Source organism: Quercus suber, unplaced genomic scaffold (genome assembly GCF_002906115.3).
Source record: "Quercus suber isolate HL8 unplaced genomic scaffold, Cork oak 2.0 scaffold_136, whole genome shotgun sequence".
Lineage (NCBI taxonomy): Eukaryota > Viridiplantae > Streptophyta > Magnoliopsida > Fagales > Fagaceae > Quercus > Quercus suber.
The window spans coordinates 1,312,358-1,333,184 of record NW_027069598.1 but is presented as its reverse complement, the minus strand read 5'-3'; the positions used below and the strand labels follow the sequence as shown (position 1 = coordinate 1,333,184).

Sequence of the window (20,827 nt, the reverse complement as noted above, 5' to 3'; positions counted from 1 at the left end):
GTATGCTTAGTGAAAAATAAAATTAAGGAACTACAACAAATCTTATTCAATTGTCTACCGATTTCTTTCTCAAAAAAAAAAAAAAAAAAGTTGTGTACCAATTTGGGTAAAAGTTGTAAAGGACAAAAGTTCATCACCAACTCTTAAAGTAGAAAAGTTCATCACCCACAAACTTAAAGTATATTCCAATTACACATTACATTTTGATAGTAGAATTGATGTCAGGATACTTCAACTTCCAAATTTATACTTTGTGGTAGATATTCTCAAATCTTAGGTGACAAGTCGCACTAAAGATCTGCACTCCTTTACTCAAGTCACTACATTTTGGAATAAACCCAATTGAATCATTGAGGCACTTCATACAGTCTATGCTTGAAAGGTCTCTAGGGCATTGAACTGACCCGTGGAGTTTGTAATTGTCTCCAGCATCGAAGTCTTCAGCTGAAAACATCTGTGCATTCACAGAAGCATGCCCTACGAGTTGGGCGAACCACTCTCCTTTCTTTTGTCTAATCAATTGGTTAGTATTCATGTTTTCTGAGATATTTGCGAAGAACAGTGTGTCACGGTCAATTTGGCAAAAGAAATCCAAATTATGATACTTCAATGTACAGTAATAGTACCATATTGTTGCACCTTTATTATTGGGACAATGTGACCGAATTTCGTTGGCTGCATTAACAATACAACTCTTGCAATCTTTCTCTAAGATATCACTACAACAAATGGTAAGCCCATAAACTTTGTCTGCGCCTTGACCCTTTGTGCCTATTGCAAAACCAGTGGAAATGATTTCCTAGGAAAGATAAGGAAAAAGCTCATTCAAATTTGTATCATAATGGTCAATGATTGTGGAATTTACCCAAACCAAGTATTAACCCAAACCGAAATTCAACCAAAGCTACAAAAGAGAGAGAGAAGACTTTGTGCTGTAAAATTTAAAAAATACAATACCAAAACATATATTAAAAAAAAAAAAAAACCATCAATCTTAATAAGAGTTGTACGAAAAAACAAAAATCCACAAAGAGAGAGAGAGAGAGAGAGCATAAAATGGGGGAGAAGAAGAGTCAAAATATAAGGAAAAAATTGATTAAGTGTAATGGTAAAGAAGAGGATAGTGGGGAGATGAAGAGGAAAAAAGGGAGGGGAAAGGTTGGTGGAAGTGGAAAGGTTAGGAAAAATGTAACAGTAAATGTGAACTCGGGAGAAGAAGAGGTGTTTTTTAATTTTTAATTTTTTATTTATTTTATTTTTAAGAATAGGGAGAATAAAAGTTTTAAAAGAGAGAAAAAAAATTAGAAAATAAGTAGATGATGTGGCCGCTAATGTGGCTCAACGAGAGCATAGCAACAATAATTGCTACGCTTCATCTTTTAGTAATCTATAGATTAATGCTAGTGGCAAGTACAAACAATGCTCTAATATAATCAATTCATTGCATTTTAATGGAAAGAATTACACTCGAGTTCACAATTCAATTCATCAATTGGTTGTGCAATTCAATACAATTGTTTGGAATAAACATGAATTGAAATGGCATTCATTTTGTGTGAATAAATTACAAATATTTTTGGAAGGTGGTACAATATAAAAGTAAATTAAGATGGACTAACATCAAAGCAAATTGAGAGAAGATAGGTGCGACCGTGCGTTGGAATTGGTACATGGTACAATATTTTTCACAACTAGAAAAAACATTAAGCAAGTTGTGATAGGTGTTGACAACTTGCCATATGCCTCTTAAGTTTTATCATATTCTCCTAAAGTTGGAATGAAGTAGCTGGTGTGTCGTGCCATCAACCATAACCCTGTACTTTGATCACCAACTCTTTTCAAGTAAAAATTCTGCACTTTCTATTTACATTATTACATACAATGAGGGCTTCAAAACCACTACTGTGGGTCAATAGCATCTATAAAAGGAAGAAACCGTAGATATATATATATATATATAATAAAATGATCAACTCAGGCATTTACATCTTACTAAACCGACATAATATTATACTCCGCTAAAAGAAGCAAACATCTTGTACCAAAGTTAAATTCTGCACTTTCTATTTACATTATTACATACACATGAAAAGAAGGAAAACTTAAGCTATAGAGATCATCAAAAGTTCAAGAGGGGACAAAAATGCAAATTTCTCAACTCAAACGCAATCCACGACTGAACCGGTGTTCCAGAGAAGACAGAGCCATCCTTTTTCTCGCTTTTTCCTTCTTAATGTGGACCAGCTTGTCATAAACACACCATGGAAAGCTAAGGAAATGATCTCGATCCATACCCTCATTGTAGGTACCCCAATAACTATAATGATATGTGACATGGTACCAAGCCGAAGCTTTTGCATATACATCTTCAGCTTCAGAATCTAAATCACTTCCCTTTTCATTGAACCAGGCCCTAGCTTCCTTTCTCAAGGACTTTACAGCCATAGTAATTGCTTCTGCATCTCTTCTCTTAGTGAAAGACTTGCCCATTCTCGTGATATTCCCACTCAGTATTTCAGCCTCAGTTTTGATGCCGTAATAGTCCATCATGTTTCCCAACTTGTAATCATAATTTCCCTTGTAATAAACAGCATCATCAATGAAATCCTCAAAGCCATCAACTTCCATATCAGAGTCATATGACCGCATTGCAACTTCAGCAGTGAAGGACTTAAAATAACTAGTATTTGGTGTAATGTCTTGCACCTCCCGGAAAAGCTTTCCAATCACATTGTCTGATATATAGGTGGGTTTGTCAGGCTTCTCCATGAAATCTGGATATTTTTTGACATGAAGTTCATGCGGTATTTCAGCTGGTACACCAGTTTTCGGAAAGTCAACGGCAATTGAAAATAGCTTTGCAAGCTCTATGCAGGGATTACTCATTGCTTTTGTAGGCTCTTTATCTGCAAATGCTGTGTGGGCATTGGCAATAATTCCTAAGCTGTCATTGACAATGTAATTGGTAAAATACTTCTGGACTTCCTGTAACAGAAAAAATAAACACCTCTTATATTGGAATTTGTGGGAAATAGAATCTTTTTAAGTTCTAGGGCATGAGGTTAAAAATAATGTAAAGTTGTTATTTACAATTATGTATTTTGTTGGCTTTTATTCCGTGCCAAATTTGATTGTAATCATTATCAATCGTTTATACCCTGTATCTATTGTGGGATTTGTTGTAAGGGATGTATGATAGAGAGAGAGTGTGAAGACTCAAGCATTTGAAGGCTGAAAAATTCTGGCGAGTATGTCGCGACCTAGCTTTTCGCGAAATGAATCATGTGCCATGCACATGCTGGAATGCGAAGAGTCAGGCCAGGTGGAGACAGCTGTGTCTCGCGAGTATCTCGCAGATAAGGCCTTCCCGCGAGACACCTGCGAGACAATCTGTTCTGCCAGCCTGTACTGAATGACTCACACTTTCTATACCTATCCTATGTATACCCTCATTACTCACAAATGTTGAGGAATGCTTCAGAGAGAAAACCCTAGCCAAACACATTAGGAATTAGAGATTGTCATCCCCACCTTTCTCTATACACTTGCTTGGTGGTATTTCCTCAACTCTTCTCTCTCCATTTCCATACTATTGAGAGGTTGATAGCCTAAAAAATTACCACACCTTTTGAGAGTGCTGTGTGACATTTTGGTGCTGCTAGGAAGTATTGGAAGAAGCTTGGAATGACAGATGCAATATGGAGCTTGTTGCGGATCCGGGGTGCTAAACAAGACACGGTTCTGAGAAGTCTTGTTGGAGTAGGAGCTTGGAGGGCTTAGGTACATCGGGTAGATTAGGCTTGGAGGGTCTCTTGCTAACCCATGTATCCTAACTGATTGTCTAGTGGATCGATTTCCGCTTAGAGGGCGGCGAAGAGATTTTTCGCCGAATTCTTCGGTTTCCTCTTCGAAAACACGTCTTGGTGTTTTCTGTGTTTGCATCTTTCTTCCCTACTCTTTTATATTCCATTACTGCTGTGTTGCTTAGTTTATGGATTAGAGTAGCTTATTTGTTCATCCGCTCTCATTTACACTATTCCGCACTTTGTAGTAAGTTAGTGTAAAATCTATTGAGCTGTAACTTTAATTGGGGGTTTTAAATAGCTCTTGTGTTTTCAACACATTTTCGAGCTTTCAATTGGTATCAGAGCGGGTACACTCGCTGTGGTTTAAATACTTGAGTGTGATCCTTGACCCTATTTAAGATGGACCGGTCTCAATCGCTCAATGTTCCACCATTTTTTTATGGGAACAATTATACTTTCTGGAAGGTCAGAATGAGATCATTTTTATGCTCTATGGATGATACCGTTTGGGATGCGGTTGAGATTGGTTGGACTAGGCCGACGGATCCTAAATCCACTTGGGATAAGGCAGCTCTCGCAGCAGCCAATGCTAACAATAAAGCATTAAATGCTATTTTTTGTCGAGTGTCTCCTGATGAATTCCACAGGATCTCTCATATGATGGTAGCCAAGGAAGCTTGGGAGATTTTGAAGATGACATATGAGGGTACGAAGAAAGTTAAGGACATAAAACTTTAGATGCTTACCACAAAATTTGAAGAGCTCAAGATGGGGGATGATGAACCATTTGATTCATTCTATGGGAAGCTCAATGAAATTGTAATTACTAAACTCAATCTTGGGGGGAAGATTGAAGATACTAAGGTGGTGAGAAAAATTTTGAGGTCCTTACCGGAGAGCTTTCGGGCAAAAGTCACAGCCATAGAGGAAAGTAAGGATTTGGATGAAATTAAGATCCAAGAGCTCATTGGATCACTTTAAACGTATGAGCTTGGACTACCTTCCCACAAGACAAGTAAATCGCTTGCTCTTAAAAGCATCACCGAAAGAATGGATGATCCTTCCGAAGAAGATGGAGTGGAAAAGGAAGTAGTATATCTTGCGAAAAACTTCCAAAAATTTCTTCAGATGAAGAAAAGTGGAAAACCATTCAACAGAGGAAAATTTTCATCTTCAAGAGGTGATAGAAAAGAGTTTACGAGGAAAGAATGGAAGGATTCTCAACCTTCTTCAGACATTGTGTGCTATGAGTGCAATGGCCATGGACATCTAAAGAAGGAGTGTCCAAATTTTCTGAGGGAAAAAGGCGAGGCTTATGCCACAACGTTTAGTGATACAGAATCTTCTAATTCTAACTCAGAAGAGAGTTGTGACGGAGAGGGAAACTACTCCGCCTTCATGACCATTGCTCATGTAGAGTCATCGGATGGTTTGGGTGCACTTGTGAAAGAGCTTGGTGAGCATTCTGATTTAGAGTCTATTGAGATTGTGGAAGAATCAGATGTTGAAGAGGAAGAGAATACAGCTAATCTTCAAGAAAACTACTCCTTACTACTTAAGAAGTCGGGAGAGCATTCCAGAGTAGCCAAGGCAATTGTAAGGAAAATGAAGAAAGCTGAGGAAGTTACAGAAGTCTCTTGATTAGATATAAAGAGGCTAAGTATGAGATTGAGACACTAAATGGGGAGCTGTCTGAAGCGTATACGAAGGTAAGATTCTTGAGCAAGAGGTTGTGCAAGCTCATGCTAAAATAGAGAGAGTCTCCTCTCAGAAGTTAGAAGATGTTATATCATCTCAAAAACCTCCTTCAGACAAGTCCGGGCTGGGATACAACGGAGGAAGCTGCTCATCAGCCAAAGTCACCAAAGAAGTAAAGTTTGTGAAGGCAAACGAGACGGTTGATGAAGAGCCCATTCTTGAGAAAGTTGAGAATGTAAAGAAGAAGAATGTGGTTGAGCATCGAATGGTGAATAAGCCCCGAAATCAATCTGTGGTTATATATGAAACCAGAGGAAGATCTCTCCCAAGATCACAACGGGGTCCTAGAACAGATTATGTGTGTCATTATTGCGGACTGCAAGGACATACTAGACCAAATTGTCAAAAGCTGAGATCAGACAATAATGCAAGCGCACCTCGGTCACGAGGAAGGAGAAATGACATGAGGTCTTAGGGTGGTGAGCAACCAAGAAGTCAAAATTATGATCCCGGTATGATGGATATGATGAAGATGATCGGTGCCTTCACCACTTGCTTGGAGAGTTTCACCAGAAGGTTTGAAAGTCCAAACTCTCGTACCTAATCCGTCAAGGATATCACCCCAAATGCACGTGATGTTTGGGTGAAGAGGAGTACTCATGCATAAGCATTATAACATGTCCATGCATAAATTCTTTCAATGTTTAGGGACATTTGTTGTTGCATCATTTCATGCATTGCTTTCTTTTTGCTATTATTCTTTTATCCGGTTGGTTTGCACCAGCTGTTTTTGTTGATCTTACTTTTCTTGTTCTGTTTTGGGTGTATTCAAAAAATTCAAAAACCCATAAAAAATTGAAAAAACTCAAAAGTTTGATCACTTGTTTTGTGTATGTCACATGTGAGTTTGACCTAGTACCTTCGTACTTATGGTGTAGTGCTTTTACGATCTTAGCTTGTCATGTATGCACTCATTTCTTTGTGGCAGAAATCTTGAACACTAGGTGTGACTGTTGTAAATAGATTTTCAAGCTTGTCATGAATGATTGGTCAATAGTCTTATTGGTCTTGATACTTGCATAGACTTGTGTCTATATTTCTTCCCACTTTATTTTTCTGTTTTTGCAAAAAGAGCTCACCAAATGTAAATCTCCAAATGAAAAGAGATATTGAGCTGCAAAAACCTGTCGCACACACTAGTATTCAACTAGGAAAAAGGGAAAGCGAATTTTCTTAATGTGTTCTATATGGTGCTCAAAAAGCCAAAGGCTAATCATCAATGTTGAAATATCATAAATTTCAAGCACCAATCTCAAAATGAGATGTTTTTGTCCAAAGAAAATTAATTGGACCAATTGTTATGCCTTATGCAGAAGCCAAATAAAAAGCTTCCAAGTTCTGTATTCAATGTGTGGGAGGTCATATATACTCATTTCTATAATGGAGATAGTCCACTTGATCTCGTATTAGTTGTGTATGACTCAATTGAATTGATCATTGAAACTTCGCTCTGGTCTATAGACTATTCCACATTTGATACTCACACACAACACACAAGACTTTGATTCAATCAATGTCTATCTCATTTGTGTGATTGTACATGTTCAAATGTGATGTGTATGCTCAAGAACTGGTTGATCAAACCCAAAAATATTTTTGAGTGTTTTATTTGTTTTTGGAAGTGATTTTATACTTTCGTGTCTTTTGTTTTTGTTCAAAATGTATTTGTGTGTTTGCCTTCAAAAAATTGGTTCAGGGGTTGTTTCGCGAGAAGCTCGCGACTTAGAGCTTCCAGCGAAAAGGGCTTGAGGGGAATAATTTTTCAATTATGTCACACAGAAACTCTCACGACTGTATCGTGACTGTCTCGCGACCAACAGCTTCTCTCGAAATGCTGTTTGGCCAAAAATTGGATTTTTTCAAAATTCAGACAGAAGGTATCGCGACTGTCTCGCCACTGTTTATTGACTTACAGCTTCTCGCGAAAGCTTTTGTGCTTCAGTGGCCATTTTCACGGCTGCATCGCAACTGTGTCACTACTCTCTAACCCGTGAAAAACGCGTTTTTTCAGTTTTATATTGCTGATATGACAGTTTTTCAAATCAAAACCTCTTCCCTCGCTCAAACTCCTTCGAACCCTTTTCTTCCAAAATTACTATTCCATTCAAACCCCTTCAATCCAAGCTTCTTTTCTGCATTCTTTCTTCAAGGTATGTCTTTCAAACTATTCCTTTTTAAGTTTTTACTTAAATTTTGCAGAATTTTTGTTAAGGTTTTGTTAATTGGGGATTTTCAAAAATTTGGGTTGGTTTTCTAAATTGGGTGTTAATTTGTCAAATCTTTTGTTTGGGCTGTGTCCCATTTGATGGTTGTGCATCTGTGTTGGCCCCTTGTGGCATTTTAACATTTATTGAGGGTAGATTTTCTCATGTTCATGCATTGTTCATGCTTAGAGTTCATATATGCATGATATGTGTTTGTTAAAATGTCCGAGTGACATTTTTGTGCTTAATTGGATTCATGTGAGTTCCAATTTATGGGTTTCCATATGTTTAACCTTACTTTACTTGGTTTGGTCTTTTATCAAGTATTTCCTACACTCTGCTCATGATGCACTCACTTGGCACACACCTAGGCACCCTCTAGGCACACCCCCATGCATCTCATGCTGCACACACATGCACAGTTACTTACTTTCATGCACTGTACCTATTTTTCCTTGTTTTATATGTTGTTGCATATTCCTTGAGTTTGCTATGATCTGCTTTAGGATAGCTTTCATGTGCTTTGGGATTAACTTGAATCTAATCAAGTTTTTGTTTGTGTGTTTTGTTTTGGTCTTTGTGCACTTGTTCCCTTTTTGCTTTGTGAAATTGTGCAGATGTCTCCCACCAAGCATGCAACTAAGAAGAAACCAACTTCAAAGCATGCACGCACTGATTCTGATCATTTCAAGTCCGTGGAAGCAGATATGAAGTACAATGACTGCTATAAGGATAAGACGATCATCATGGAGAGAGTGGTTCAGTTAGAAACTCTTGAGGACACTTTCATCCTTGAAGTGTTCAAAGATAGAACTTGGACCAAGCTGCTGAACCCGACTGGGGTTGTTTATTCCGAGATAATCAGGGAGTTCTTCTCAAATGCAAAGTCAACGGAGATTGTATTGAGTGTTGGGTAAGACACAAGGAATTTGTGATTACAAGAGAGATCATCCAAGATTTTTTGGAAATTCGTCCTCCATCTCAGCCAATCACAGTTGCATTGAGGACATATTGGGCTCTACTACTGAGATGATTACAGCTCTTAGTGGTGAACCGAAGAAATATCCATGAACACCATCAAGTTTTCTCCAGAAATGAGGACACTAAGTTATGTGATGATTCATAATTTGTATCCGGTCACCAATCTCACCACACTATCTGCTCCGAGAACAAGATTCTTGTATGATCTCTTTACTCATAAGGAGATTGACATTTGTGGCCATATCATGTATGTCCTGAAGAAGAGCATTACAAAGTAGAATACACGAACTGTGATGTCGTTCCCCTATTTGATCATGGGATTGATTGCCAAAGCAAAGCTCAAGCTACCCATGGCCTTACAGTTGTTCAGAGGGACTACCCATTAGTGGTCATACACTGACTAGGAGCACCGCACACATCAAAGGCTCCAAGACTGGTGTGCATACAATCCCACAGCCTCGTGTTGAGCAAGATGAGGGTGGAGATACAGAGGAGGAGATTGATAGGTTACCTCGACTCCAAAGCCATTTGCACAGCCATCATCTTCGGCTCCACCACAAAGCTTGAGCAAACTTGATCTATTACTAGCTAAAATGGATCAAATGTCTACAGTGCTGGATTCTCATGTACAGCATACCGTGGACCAGTTTACATATCTTCAAGGACAGATCACCGCGCTATCTTCACAAATACAAGACTTGTCTATGGAGCAAGGCTTGGATTCAGAGTCAGATCAGTTCTAGCCCTTTGGCCATTTGGTCAAAAAGGGGGAAAAAATTTAGAGGGGGAGCTAGAGAAGAGCTTGCATAGCGTTAGGGGAGCATAGCTTAGAAACATAGTCACATTGGTTATTGGTCTTACAGATGGTTTAATTCAGTTTCTTTTAGTTTTTATAACTGTTTTACGGCTTTTGGTTTAAAGCTTTGATACTCTAGTATTATTTTAGTATAATTTCTATAGTTTTTTTTTTTTTTTTTTTAATGATATTCTCTATGCTTTGTAGCATGTCTTGTTTGTACCCATGATGCTTTTGTAAGCTTTTAGGGTTTGTTTCCACGCATGTTTGTAGGATTTTATGGTTTGTGCCATGCATTTGCAGTACCTTGTTTTTGCAGCCTTTTGCTTGTGTACTTGATGTTTAATGTCATACATTTTACTTCAATACAACACTCTTGTGCCCTTGTAGGATTATTCCTAGATGCAAATACTTCATGTATTTCGCATTGGTTGAGTGTTGAATTTGCAAATGATACTCTTCAAATGAGCTTATCATATTGCATGTCCAGATGTTCATTCCTTGTGTGAATGAGCATAGTGATCACTTTTGTATAGTGATTGCTTGTTTGATCTTGCCATGATCTAGTGTTTCTATTTCATTTTGCTTGATCATGCTTTTATTGCTCCATATGCTATTCAAGTTTTTCTGCATACAATGATGTTATTGTGTTGTTATGTTTCAGGAGATACTTGTTCATATGTTTCAAGAGCTTATCAGAATCTAGAATTAGGTGTGAGTGAGTTTTGCCTTTGTTCCCAAACTCACGTTTAAGCCTAGAGTCTATTTTAGGGTTTTGTCACGAAATAGCCAAAGGGGGAAATTGTAAAGTTGTTATTTACAACTATGTATTTTGTTAGCTTTTATTCCGTGCCAAATTTGATTGTAATCATTATCAATCGTTTATACCCTGTATCTATTATGGGCTTTGTTGTAAGGGATGTGTGATAGAGAGAGAGTGTGAAGACTCAAGCATTTGAAGGCTGAAGAATTCTCGCGGGTATGTCGCAGCCTAGCTTCCCGCGAAATGAATCATGTGCCATGCACATGCTGGAATGCGAAGAGTCAGGCCAGGTGGAGACAGCTATGTCTCGCGAGTATCTCGCAGGTAAGGCCTTCCCACGAGACACCCGCGAGGCAATTTGTTCTGCCAGCCTGTACTGAATGACTCACACTTTCTGTACCTATCCTATATATACCATCATTACCCACAAATATTGAGGAATGCTTTAGAGAGAAAACCCTAACCAAACACATTGGGAATTAGAGATTGTCATCCCCACCTTTTTCTATACACTTGCTTGTGGTATTTCCTCAACTCTTCCCTCTCCATTTCTATACCATTGAGAGGTTGATAGCCCAAACACTTACCACACCTTTTGAGAGTGTTGTGTGACGTTTTAGTGCTGCTGGGAAGCATTGGAAGAAGCCTGGAATGGCAGATGCAACATGGAGCTTGTTGCGGAATCTAAGGTGCTAGACAAGACACGGTTCCGAGAAGTCTTGTTGGAGTAGGAGTTTGGAGGACTTAGGTACATCGGGTAGATTAGGCTTGGAGGGTCTCTTGCTAACCCATGAATCCCAACTGATTGTCTAGCGGATCAATTTTCGCTTGGAGGGTGGCAGAGAGGTTTTTCGCCGAGTTCTTCGGTTTCCTCTTCGAAAACACGTCTTGGTGTTTTCTGTGTTTGCATCTTTCTTCCCTACTCTTTTATATTCCATTACTACTGTGTTGCTTAGTTTATGAATTAGAGTAGCTTATTTGTTCATCCGCTCGCATTTATACTATTCCGCACTTTGTAGTAAGTTAGTGTAAAATCTATCGAGCCGTAACTTTAATTAAGGGTCTAAATAGCTCTTGTGTTTTCAACACATTTTCGAGCTTTCAAATAAAATTGAGCAGAAAATTAAATTCATTGAATTGACAATACATTATGACATATACAGAAATGCAACTCATCAATTCAATGCTTTGAAGGATTTTCAGGGAATTCCAATTAATGTAATGCTGAACAAACTAAGCTACTACACAGCCAATGTTTGAGTTTCCATGCTGTTTGTATATAAAATTCTGCCTCTCTAGTACAATTTTTACTATGCTTAAATAATACATAGAAAGGCTTGTATTAAATCAAACCCAAATAAAGTGTTAAATAGTTCCTATTTTAGATGACCAAACAGACAAATCCCTCAACAGATAAATATAAGACAAATCTCTTGACCAAACCCACGACTCCACAACACAGCTTCGAAAGCCCCACCACGCCAGGGCATCATTGGCAAGTATAAGGTCACTTATTAAACAAACAATTATGTATTGGCTATTAAACAAACAATTCTTTTCCTCCTTTTCTAAATCAAACATGTACCTGTGATTCTCAAGTCCTTCCTCTGCAGTAAATCGTGCCTATTAATTGGGGGACTTTGATTGTCCCTAAAAATAAAATGGTGGTGTAACTTTCGGAGAATTTTGTGTGATAATTGGAAGACAAATCTTTGTCTATTAAGTCAGTGCGATATTGGGGTTTTGGGTTAGTAAATGTTTATTTTGTGTTTGGGAGGTTCATATGTGTATATAGTTGTAATTTGTAATTCATATCGTTATAGTAGATTTTGGTTGGGGCAAGAAAAAATAATTGGTTCCAGGAAACTAATACATAAGAAGAAATGCAAAATCGAATTCACCAGCAATCTATGACAAGTAGTGTGCATAGCAGCAGAACATTCAATATTTTATTGATCAACTCCTTGTTTGATTACAATAACACATTTTGTAAAAACCATAAATCTTAACTTATCCTAATAGAACTAGGCCTCCTACTTTGACTAGTAAACCAAACCCTATTTGACTCAAACTAGAGCACACACATAAAGGCCAACGTGCCTCAATACTCAAAACTGATGATGTTCATTTTTAAAGCTAGTTGTTACTAGTGCTTATGTTGTATGATAAGTAATTCTTTTTACTTGCAATAGCCTTTCTCACTTGTAACAGAAAGTTAGCCGATAGGTTGTTAGTGATAAGTGCAATAGCCTATCAGTTAGTTAGAGAAGTTTGTTAGGCTTTGACCAATTACATGACAGCCACATGGTGGGTTCTTGTAACTAACTCAACAGCTTACTTATGTAACTATAAATAAGCAAGGCTGCCCTCATTGTAAGTGGTGGAATTTGAATCCAAGAAATCTCGACCTGTGAGGTATTATTCCAAGAGTGTGTCTCCCAAAGAGCTAGTTCTTTCTTTCTTTCCTCTAAGCAACTTAGCTTTCTAAAACAACTTTCCGTTTTCAAAAATTTCCTCCATCGAAAACACTCAATATTTTATTAATCAACTCCATCTATTCTTTGAGTACATTAAGCATAAATATATGTAAGGATTTTTTCTTGTACTAGTAGTATTAAGACTCCTAATTTGAGGAGTCCTAATAAATTGTACTAGTAGTATTAAGAATCCTAGTTTGAATTCTAATAAACAAAAAAACCTTATAGAGCAAAAACTAATCAAACACTAACTTGAACTCAGAAAATAAAACTGAAGATACATAGGATCTCCAAGTAAATTCTAAACTCAACTAAACTACTAAAATACCATTAATTCATACAAGTTGCAAAAGTTACAATTTTGCCTCTAAATGCAAAAGTTATAATTTTGCCTCTAAATACAAAATTAAGCACAACTAGTTATATTAAACCCCAAATTAAAATTGTTTTAACCCTAAGACACATATAACTAGACTTTCAAAACCACATCACTTTTGCTTCAACCACGCTATTGTTGCACCATCATTGGTGTTGCCCATGGATTTAGACATAGAATTTATGGAAACATTTGTGCATTGTGGTGCTTACTATTTGATTGCTTTGTGTGTTTGGCACAACAGTTATAATGACATCAAGCCACACAAGAGGGGAATGGGGAATAGGGATATCATGAATTATAACATTGAGATACCTTGATATAAGGGCAAAATAAGAACATAAGAGCTTGCCAAAAGAACATTAAGAGAACCTACATTTAGATTAAAACGTAGGGGGAAAAAAAGGCTGCCCAGTTATTTAAACATGCTATCATTTATCCAAGACAGCTATACCTCAATGGTAACGTCATGATCCAACAGCAGACTTTGTGCTGGAGAGTAATCCATTGGCTGAATTTGCCGAGGTGGAAGGAGTTCAGGATCCCAACAGATGAAGTAGATATCTCCATCTAATTTACTACCGGAACACTCATTTGGATGAGGCCTTATAAAAATCAAATAACAGTCAGTCACAATCATCTTTAGAAAATTCCACTAAATAGCATTCAAAAGAACGAACAACATTCTACCACATATAAACTAACTGATGAAGTCGTAGACAAAGCATGTAATATTTGATAATAATGGTTGATCTTGCCACTAGAGCCAAAATCCTAGGTGCAAAATTGCATAAGACTCAAAATACACAAATTAGTTCAGGTCTATGTCAAATTGTCAATATCACATGAATCCCAAACTTTAAAACTTCAAGGGAAAGTGAAGTCCCATGTAGCATAGACACTTGATTCCCTTGTAAGAGAAAACATAAGGTAGTTAAACATTTAGTTGAACCATAATTATGTTATTATTTCCCTTTCGGGGATTTTGCGAGTATAACTCTACTAGGAAGACCACAACATCCCAAACCCATATCCATGTTTTTATCATGTTTTAACAAATGACAAGCATAGTTGACAAAATCATTTGCTAACTAGAAAGGGAGGTGACTAAGCCTTGTAGTACTCAAATATAAAAATTGAAGGACTTCATGCAAATTTATCCACTGCAGTCACAGTTGCAACATATCGTCTACAGAGAATATATTCTTGCAGACAACAGGTAGAATCTAGCTAGCTCAATAACAAAATGGTGCTTTCACATAAAGATGAGAGAGACAAAAATAAAGTTGTCACCTATGATTCAAATAACATTATTCAAGGATAAAGTTGAAGAAGTACTAGGAGATTAATTTACCTAAATCCTTTTTGGGGAAAAACAACAGAGTCCACCATATGGTGCAAAGCTGGCACATTAACGGCCTTCAAAACACGCACATCGCCAGGGTGCAAGCAGGGGTTTTTTGCAACTACTATCTTCCCCTTAAGAACAAATCGCTGATCTGATCCACTGCCGCTACACATGCTGAAATCATTTTGTAGCTGCCTAAGCTTAGTACTAGAAAATTGCACAAATACCTCACCATATTCCAAAGTTCTAGTTTCATCTAGACATCCCATCATTGCCCTTCCATCTGGAATAAATATCCTTGTTTTAGTCCGCAATTCCAACAACTTTGATGCCCGGAATGTCTGCAGCATCATAGAAAGAAATGGTTCAGAATCAGGCCTATAACCACACATGAGTATTTCCTTTAGAATATTGGTATTCTCTCCTGGGGACATCAAACCCAAAGCCTCCTGTGCCCTTAACGGATCTACTAATATAGCATCAAGTTGCTCTACAGCTTCTTTTTGTTTTTTCTCAAAAACATAATCCTCAACTCCAAGGGTAGACAAAAGGGTGATCAATTGGCGATTCAGATAACAAGGCTGAAACTTGGTATATGCCAAAACATCTAATTTTGTGTTATCTGATTCATACTTGGACATGCTCTTCCTTAATGATAATTTCACAGATGAGGTTGGATCAACTGCGACAACACCTTTGTACCCACCGTATCGAATCTGAAAGGCAGATGGAGTGTGTCCTTTACAACTGCATTTTAAAGCTACGCTCTTAGCAAATTCAGAAGATATTTTCCCAATTCCATCAGAGAAGACATACTTGACCCCATCCTGAACAACCTCTACGTCAGGAATAATTTCAATTTCATGCTTTTCAACATTAAGAGTTTCTGTGGATGAACCGAAGGATTGACCCAATCTGGCAGCATATTTCGCCACATTTCTAATCTGTCGAAAAATGCCCATCCACTCTCTGATATCATCAGCATTACGTCCATTTCTTGAAGCAAACATCCACATGGAATTTTCTCGTAATTGACTTGATGAGAATGCAAGAAATTCAAACTTTTTATCACCAATAACTATGCCATTTCTAAGAATAGATAGAATTCTTTTGTAGATTCCAGTTCTCCTACCCTCATTACCAGAAGATGCACGTGGAGATAAATCTGTTGAATCCAGTTTATCCAATTCCTCATCAACAAAGGAGACACGAAGAAAATTATCAATATCTACATGAAAATGGCGCAAGACACGATTTGATACATTAATTTCTGGACCACAAAAGTAAACTTTAGAAGGTGTTATTTGAACCCTACGTACATACACCAACCCAGAGTCTAAGGATATAACAGGCGACTTTGGAGGATGTCGTGATGTCATGTACTTTCTATACTGCTCACTAAGCCACTTCGAAGGCTCATGACAACATTCTTTTAAATGATAGAGGTTCTCCAGGGCATATTCTATTAAGGCAATATTCATTCTTCTTGGATCAACCAAGCGATAAAAACTAGCATCAAGTGTTGGTCCTGCAAGACAGCCATTTTGAACCAACGAGTTAATTTTAAACAAGATATCAAATGGTAAAGTAATCCCAGGCGGAGGGCCAACAATAGGCACCAAATCCATATTGGAAGAAAAACTAGACCCAGTTTCCAAAATATATCTTTCTTCACTTTCTTTGTAATAAGCAAAGTTCTCCCGAAAATTTGGAAGCTGGTGATCAGAAGGAAGTTCCAAACACAAAGCAGAAGATTGCCCAATATAGCATGATGGAGTGAAATCAGTTGCACGAATCCATTGGTCATCAGGAATATGCATGAAATAATTGAGATTAGGATCTTCAAATTCATTTCCTGAAGTGAGCACAGCCTTCTCATAAATCCGAGGAGCGCCATATAACTAACAATTAAAACAAAAATAAAAAATATTATAATATAAATAATTATAAGAATCCTTATGTGAATGTCAACTAACAGTTAGTGTTAGAGAAAAGGTAAAATCATTTGGTACTTACAGAGAATACACCATGTTTTGTTAATAGCTTTTGCAAGCATAAAACATAGCTAGAGTATATGCTTATGAAGTAGTTGATTTTCATACTGGACACAAAAATGTATCTTTATATGAACCTTGCACTAGATAACTAACTACCAAAAACATTATTATACATTAAAAAAAAAAAAAATTCAAGTTATATGTGCATCACAAGTGTTGCACTCATGAATTCTACTGGGAGTATAGTTGTTTACTATAGAAGACAGAAAATCAAAATTTGAACTTCTGAGTTTATGCGCAAGGATGTGATGATTAAAGAACATAGCATGAACCCTTTGTATATTGGTAAACTACACACACCCAATAGGTATTGAACCCATTATTATGAAAGAATTGCCAGTTGAGCCATAGTTCATTGGCAGATGAACTTTTTTGAATATATAGTCCAAATATTATTTACATTTGTAATTCTTAACCCTTGTGAGGGTATATTTGTAATTTAAATATGATAAAACCGTTGTTCACATGAGTAATTTCAACAAAGTAAAACGTGCAAATTGTTCAAACAAGGCAATGGAGGAATCAACACTTAAATAACACTATTTGTTTAGCTAAAGAGAAGATAGCCAGGTATTTTTTATATTAAAATGAACAATCAAATCAAAACAGACCAACCTGAATCAAAAGATGCTTAGTATCTTGACTACGTGGACAACGTAACTCCATCTGCCAAATATTGTCGTAGTAAAGATCGAGTCTGTACTCCACATAATTATGGGAAAGAAAAAATTGTAATTTCCGTAATCCAATCCCAAAATTCACTGAAACATTCACCGCATTCCATAAAATTACAAATTTTTCATTTGAGATCTGACAACCAAGATGCAGTTTTATATTTTCCATGCTATGCAGAAAAGTTCTTGGCTTTGGTACAATATCACGCTCCATTCCCCGAGCCTTCAGATAAGATGTCCCATACCATAACCCTAAGGAGATAATTAATTCAGCACATCTGGTGGTGGTGAATTGAATTATAGCATATGCCCCTGGACGCACACCTCTGCTTTGCCTAATCTTAATAGCATAAACAGTTCCTTCACCTGTATGTCGCTCCACAAACTGTTTAACAGTCGCTACAGTCACATTCGGAGGGAATCCATTCAACTGAATCGTCTTACCCATCCAATCCAATTAATTTTACCAGAACTCTTTTCTGCCACAAGTCATCAACAAAAATATATTACATTTTACTTTGCATGTGCACAATATATCATAAACCAGGAAAAAAAAAAATACTTAGTCTTTCTGTCAAGACAGTAAAGAATTTATCCCTTCTTTCATAGAAATTAGTAAAAAAATAAATACCTTACTGAATGTTGCAAATCTACACTATTTTGAATAAAATTAATTTCTTGGCACTGAATTCCCACTTCTCAAATGTCAGTCCATAAGTACAATAGTAAAACAACGCTGCCTTCATTTATGCTGGAGCGGTACCCATCATTGTGGTGGGTGTATGTCATAAAAATTTGTGGAGATGGTGAAGTCCGTATTGCAATAATTAGTATGAATGATAAAGGTTTTGAAAGTGTTTAAACCCCAATTATTCTAGAAGTAAAATTACATAACTTAGTGAAAGTTCACAATAACTAGAAAATAAGTAAATGAATAACCAAAATAGTCTCCATCAATGCAAGAAAGGCAAGAAAATCAAGTTTACCATATACATGCAAAATGTCAATAATTATCCCGAAATCAAGTCCATAGTATGGATACTTCCAGACCAGACATTAAACATTTCTATGAGCATCCAAAAAGTCATATTTTGAAGGAATCTCAATCTATAACTAGATGCAGATAGAGAAAGAAAGGATTGTCTAAGAATGTAACTATCATCATAAGATCCATCACTCTTAGTCTTCCTGAAAAATTGATTTCCAATCTTAATCTATCTCTTCATTTTTGTGCATCACCTACTTGTTACATAAACGCTGCTACCTCACCAATTAGTCCTCTGATTTTTACTACATCGCCACGTGGTCATGTCACACAATCAAATAAAGAAACACAAATTTAAATACGAAGCAACCACTAAGATTTTGGATGTACTTCTACTGCCACTAAACGCTTAAAAGAATGTGATTCTCACTTTCAAAAGAAAATCCACTACTTCAAAAATTCTAATCAATCTCTGCATAAGAGTGTGAAATCTCGGACTAGATTGTTAAACTATGGGTCGGATCATAGATCAAAAGCAGATCTAGTAACACACAAATTCTAGTAATCCCTAAGCAAGAATGGTTAAATCTTGGACTAGATTGTCGAATTAACTATTGGTAGGATTATAAATCTGAGCTTGACAATAAGTCCAAATAAATCATTAGCTCCATTATGTATAGGTTCGCTCTTCAGTCCTAAACCTCTGTCTATTCCTACATTTGTGACAATTTGTCGAGACTAGGCCATATGAATCTCACTCTTCCCGCCGACAATTACGATAAGGCCACATGCTTGTGAGGGTTTTGATTTACTGTGTAGCAAATTAAAATGCTCCAGGTCCCTACCCTTCAATGTGACTGGTGAATTGTTTAATCACCATGTTTTTCTCCAAAGAAAAACAAGTGGAAGTACAGTGGCTTTGGCTCTTTATTGATAATATGACCCATTATTATAAGAAGAAAGTTCATTATTTAACTAAGTAGCAGTTTGAAATAAGCAGAAAAAATTAAAGAAATCATAGATTATCTATGCCAACTTATAGATTATCTAGTAGGCCAAGCAAAAGAGCTAGAGAATGAGATGCAGCAAAAGAACTAACCCAAAGAATAATAATGCTCATAATCAAATTAATCAAACAAACATAGTAGTATAAAGCAACACAAGCAAACCCTGATAGGAAATAAAGCAAAGATGCATCAACCCCTTTATTACTTGAAAATTCCAACCAATTTCAACCCAGAAAAAAAAATAATAATACAAACACAAAAAATTCGACCCAGTAAAAGAAATGACAAAAAGAAAGTCCCTTTGAAGTTTGATCAGTTTCATTAGACACCCACATCAATGAAACTTGCAGATGAAGAAAGAATATTACGTATATAGGAGTCTTGTCTGAGTCTCACTAGAGAGAATGAAAATAACCAAAGCTCATAAAGAAGGCGAAAGAACTCAGAGAGTGTCACTGTGTCAGTGTCTCTTACTCTGTCACTGTGTCAGTGTCTCTTACTCTGTCACTGTCTTTTGTTGTCAATCCTAAGTCAATTCCTCAGACTAAAACAAATACATAACTTAATGAGGAAGAAAAGTAATTATTCCATGCTTCATGAGACCCTTTCGGTTTAAATTGTTTCTCCTGGCTTGTGAAGCTAACGTTTCCATGACCCAATCATTTTCATTCTCACGTGCTACTGACACGTTTCGATGTTTGGTTTGTTTGAGGATGTAGTCTTGCTGCAGAGAGCTTCTTTGAGATAATAGTTTTAGGCCACGTAGTGAGTTTCTACATGCATAAAGTGTTTTAGATTCTCTCTCATTCTTTTCTCTTTTCTTTTTCTTTATTATTTTTTTTTTTTTTACCAATTGTAATTGGATTGCTTGGAAATTTGGAGCTTGTGTGGCCAATCAAGTGAAAAAGTTACCCTTGCTTTTTTTTTTTTTTTTTCTTAATAAAGTTCCTTGTCTTCCCATCCCAAAAAAAAAAAAAAATTAGAGCATTTAAATCAGTTCGTGTATTTTCTCAAAAAATAAATCGTTTTGTGTAAAAATATTTGTTTATTATAATATAAGAACCTACTTTTTTTAATATTTGTAAATATTTTAATTTTAATGATAGTATATATAATTAAATCACTTGGAAATTTGCTGTTGAGTGTGACCAACCAAGAGAAAAAGTTACCCTAGCTGCTTGTGGAAATTTGCTGCTTTTATTTTTTTTTCTTCTTAATGAAGTTCCTTGTCTTACCATCAAAAAAAGAGAAAATGTTACTTTGGCTTCAAAAAGGAAAAAAAGAGAAAAAGAAAAAGTTATTCCTAAGAGTGAAAACTAAAAATATTAGAGCATTTAAATCAGTTTGTATATTTTCTCAAAAAAAAAAAATCGCTTCGTATAAAAATATTTGTTTATTATAATATAAAAATATACTTTTTTTTTAATATTAGTAAATGTTTTGATTTTAATGATTGTATATATAATTAAATCGCTTGGAAATTTGCTATTGGATGTGACCAATCAAGAGAAAAAGTTACCCTGCTTGTGGAAATTTGTTGCTTTTATTTCTCTGGTTGAAGTTCCTTGTCTTCCACCCAGAGAGAGAGAGAGAGA

The 20,827-nt window shown here is 36.4% G+C and overlaps 1 protein-coding gene across 1 annotated transcript; it reads right to left on the bottom strand.

The window, feature by feature from the left end:
• Window positions 1–1,969: 1,969 nt before the first annotated feature.
• On the bottom strand, window positions 1,970–19,820 carry LOC111998328 (RNA-dependent RNA polymerase 1-like). The gene is made up of 5 exons (XM_024030429.2): window positions 19,601–19,820; window positions 17,182–17,719; window positions 14,516–16,410; window positions 13,616–13,766; window positions 1,970–2,985 (listed from the first exon to the last, which is right to left on the bottom strand). Exons 2-5 carry the CDS (start codon window positions 17,686–17,688, stop codon window positions 2,155–2,157), a joined length of 3,384 nt encoding a protein of 1,127 aa, XP_023886197.2. The 5' UTR covers window positions 17,689–17,719; window positions 19,601–19,820; the 3' UTR covers window positions 1,970–2,154.
• Between the last annotated feature and the right edge of the window lie 1,007 nt (window positions 19,821–20,827).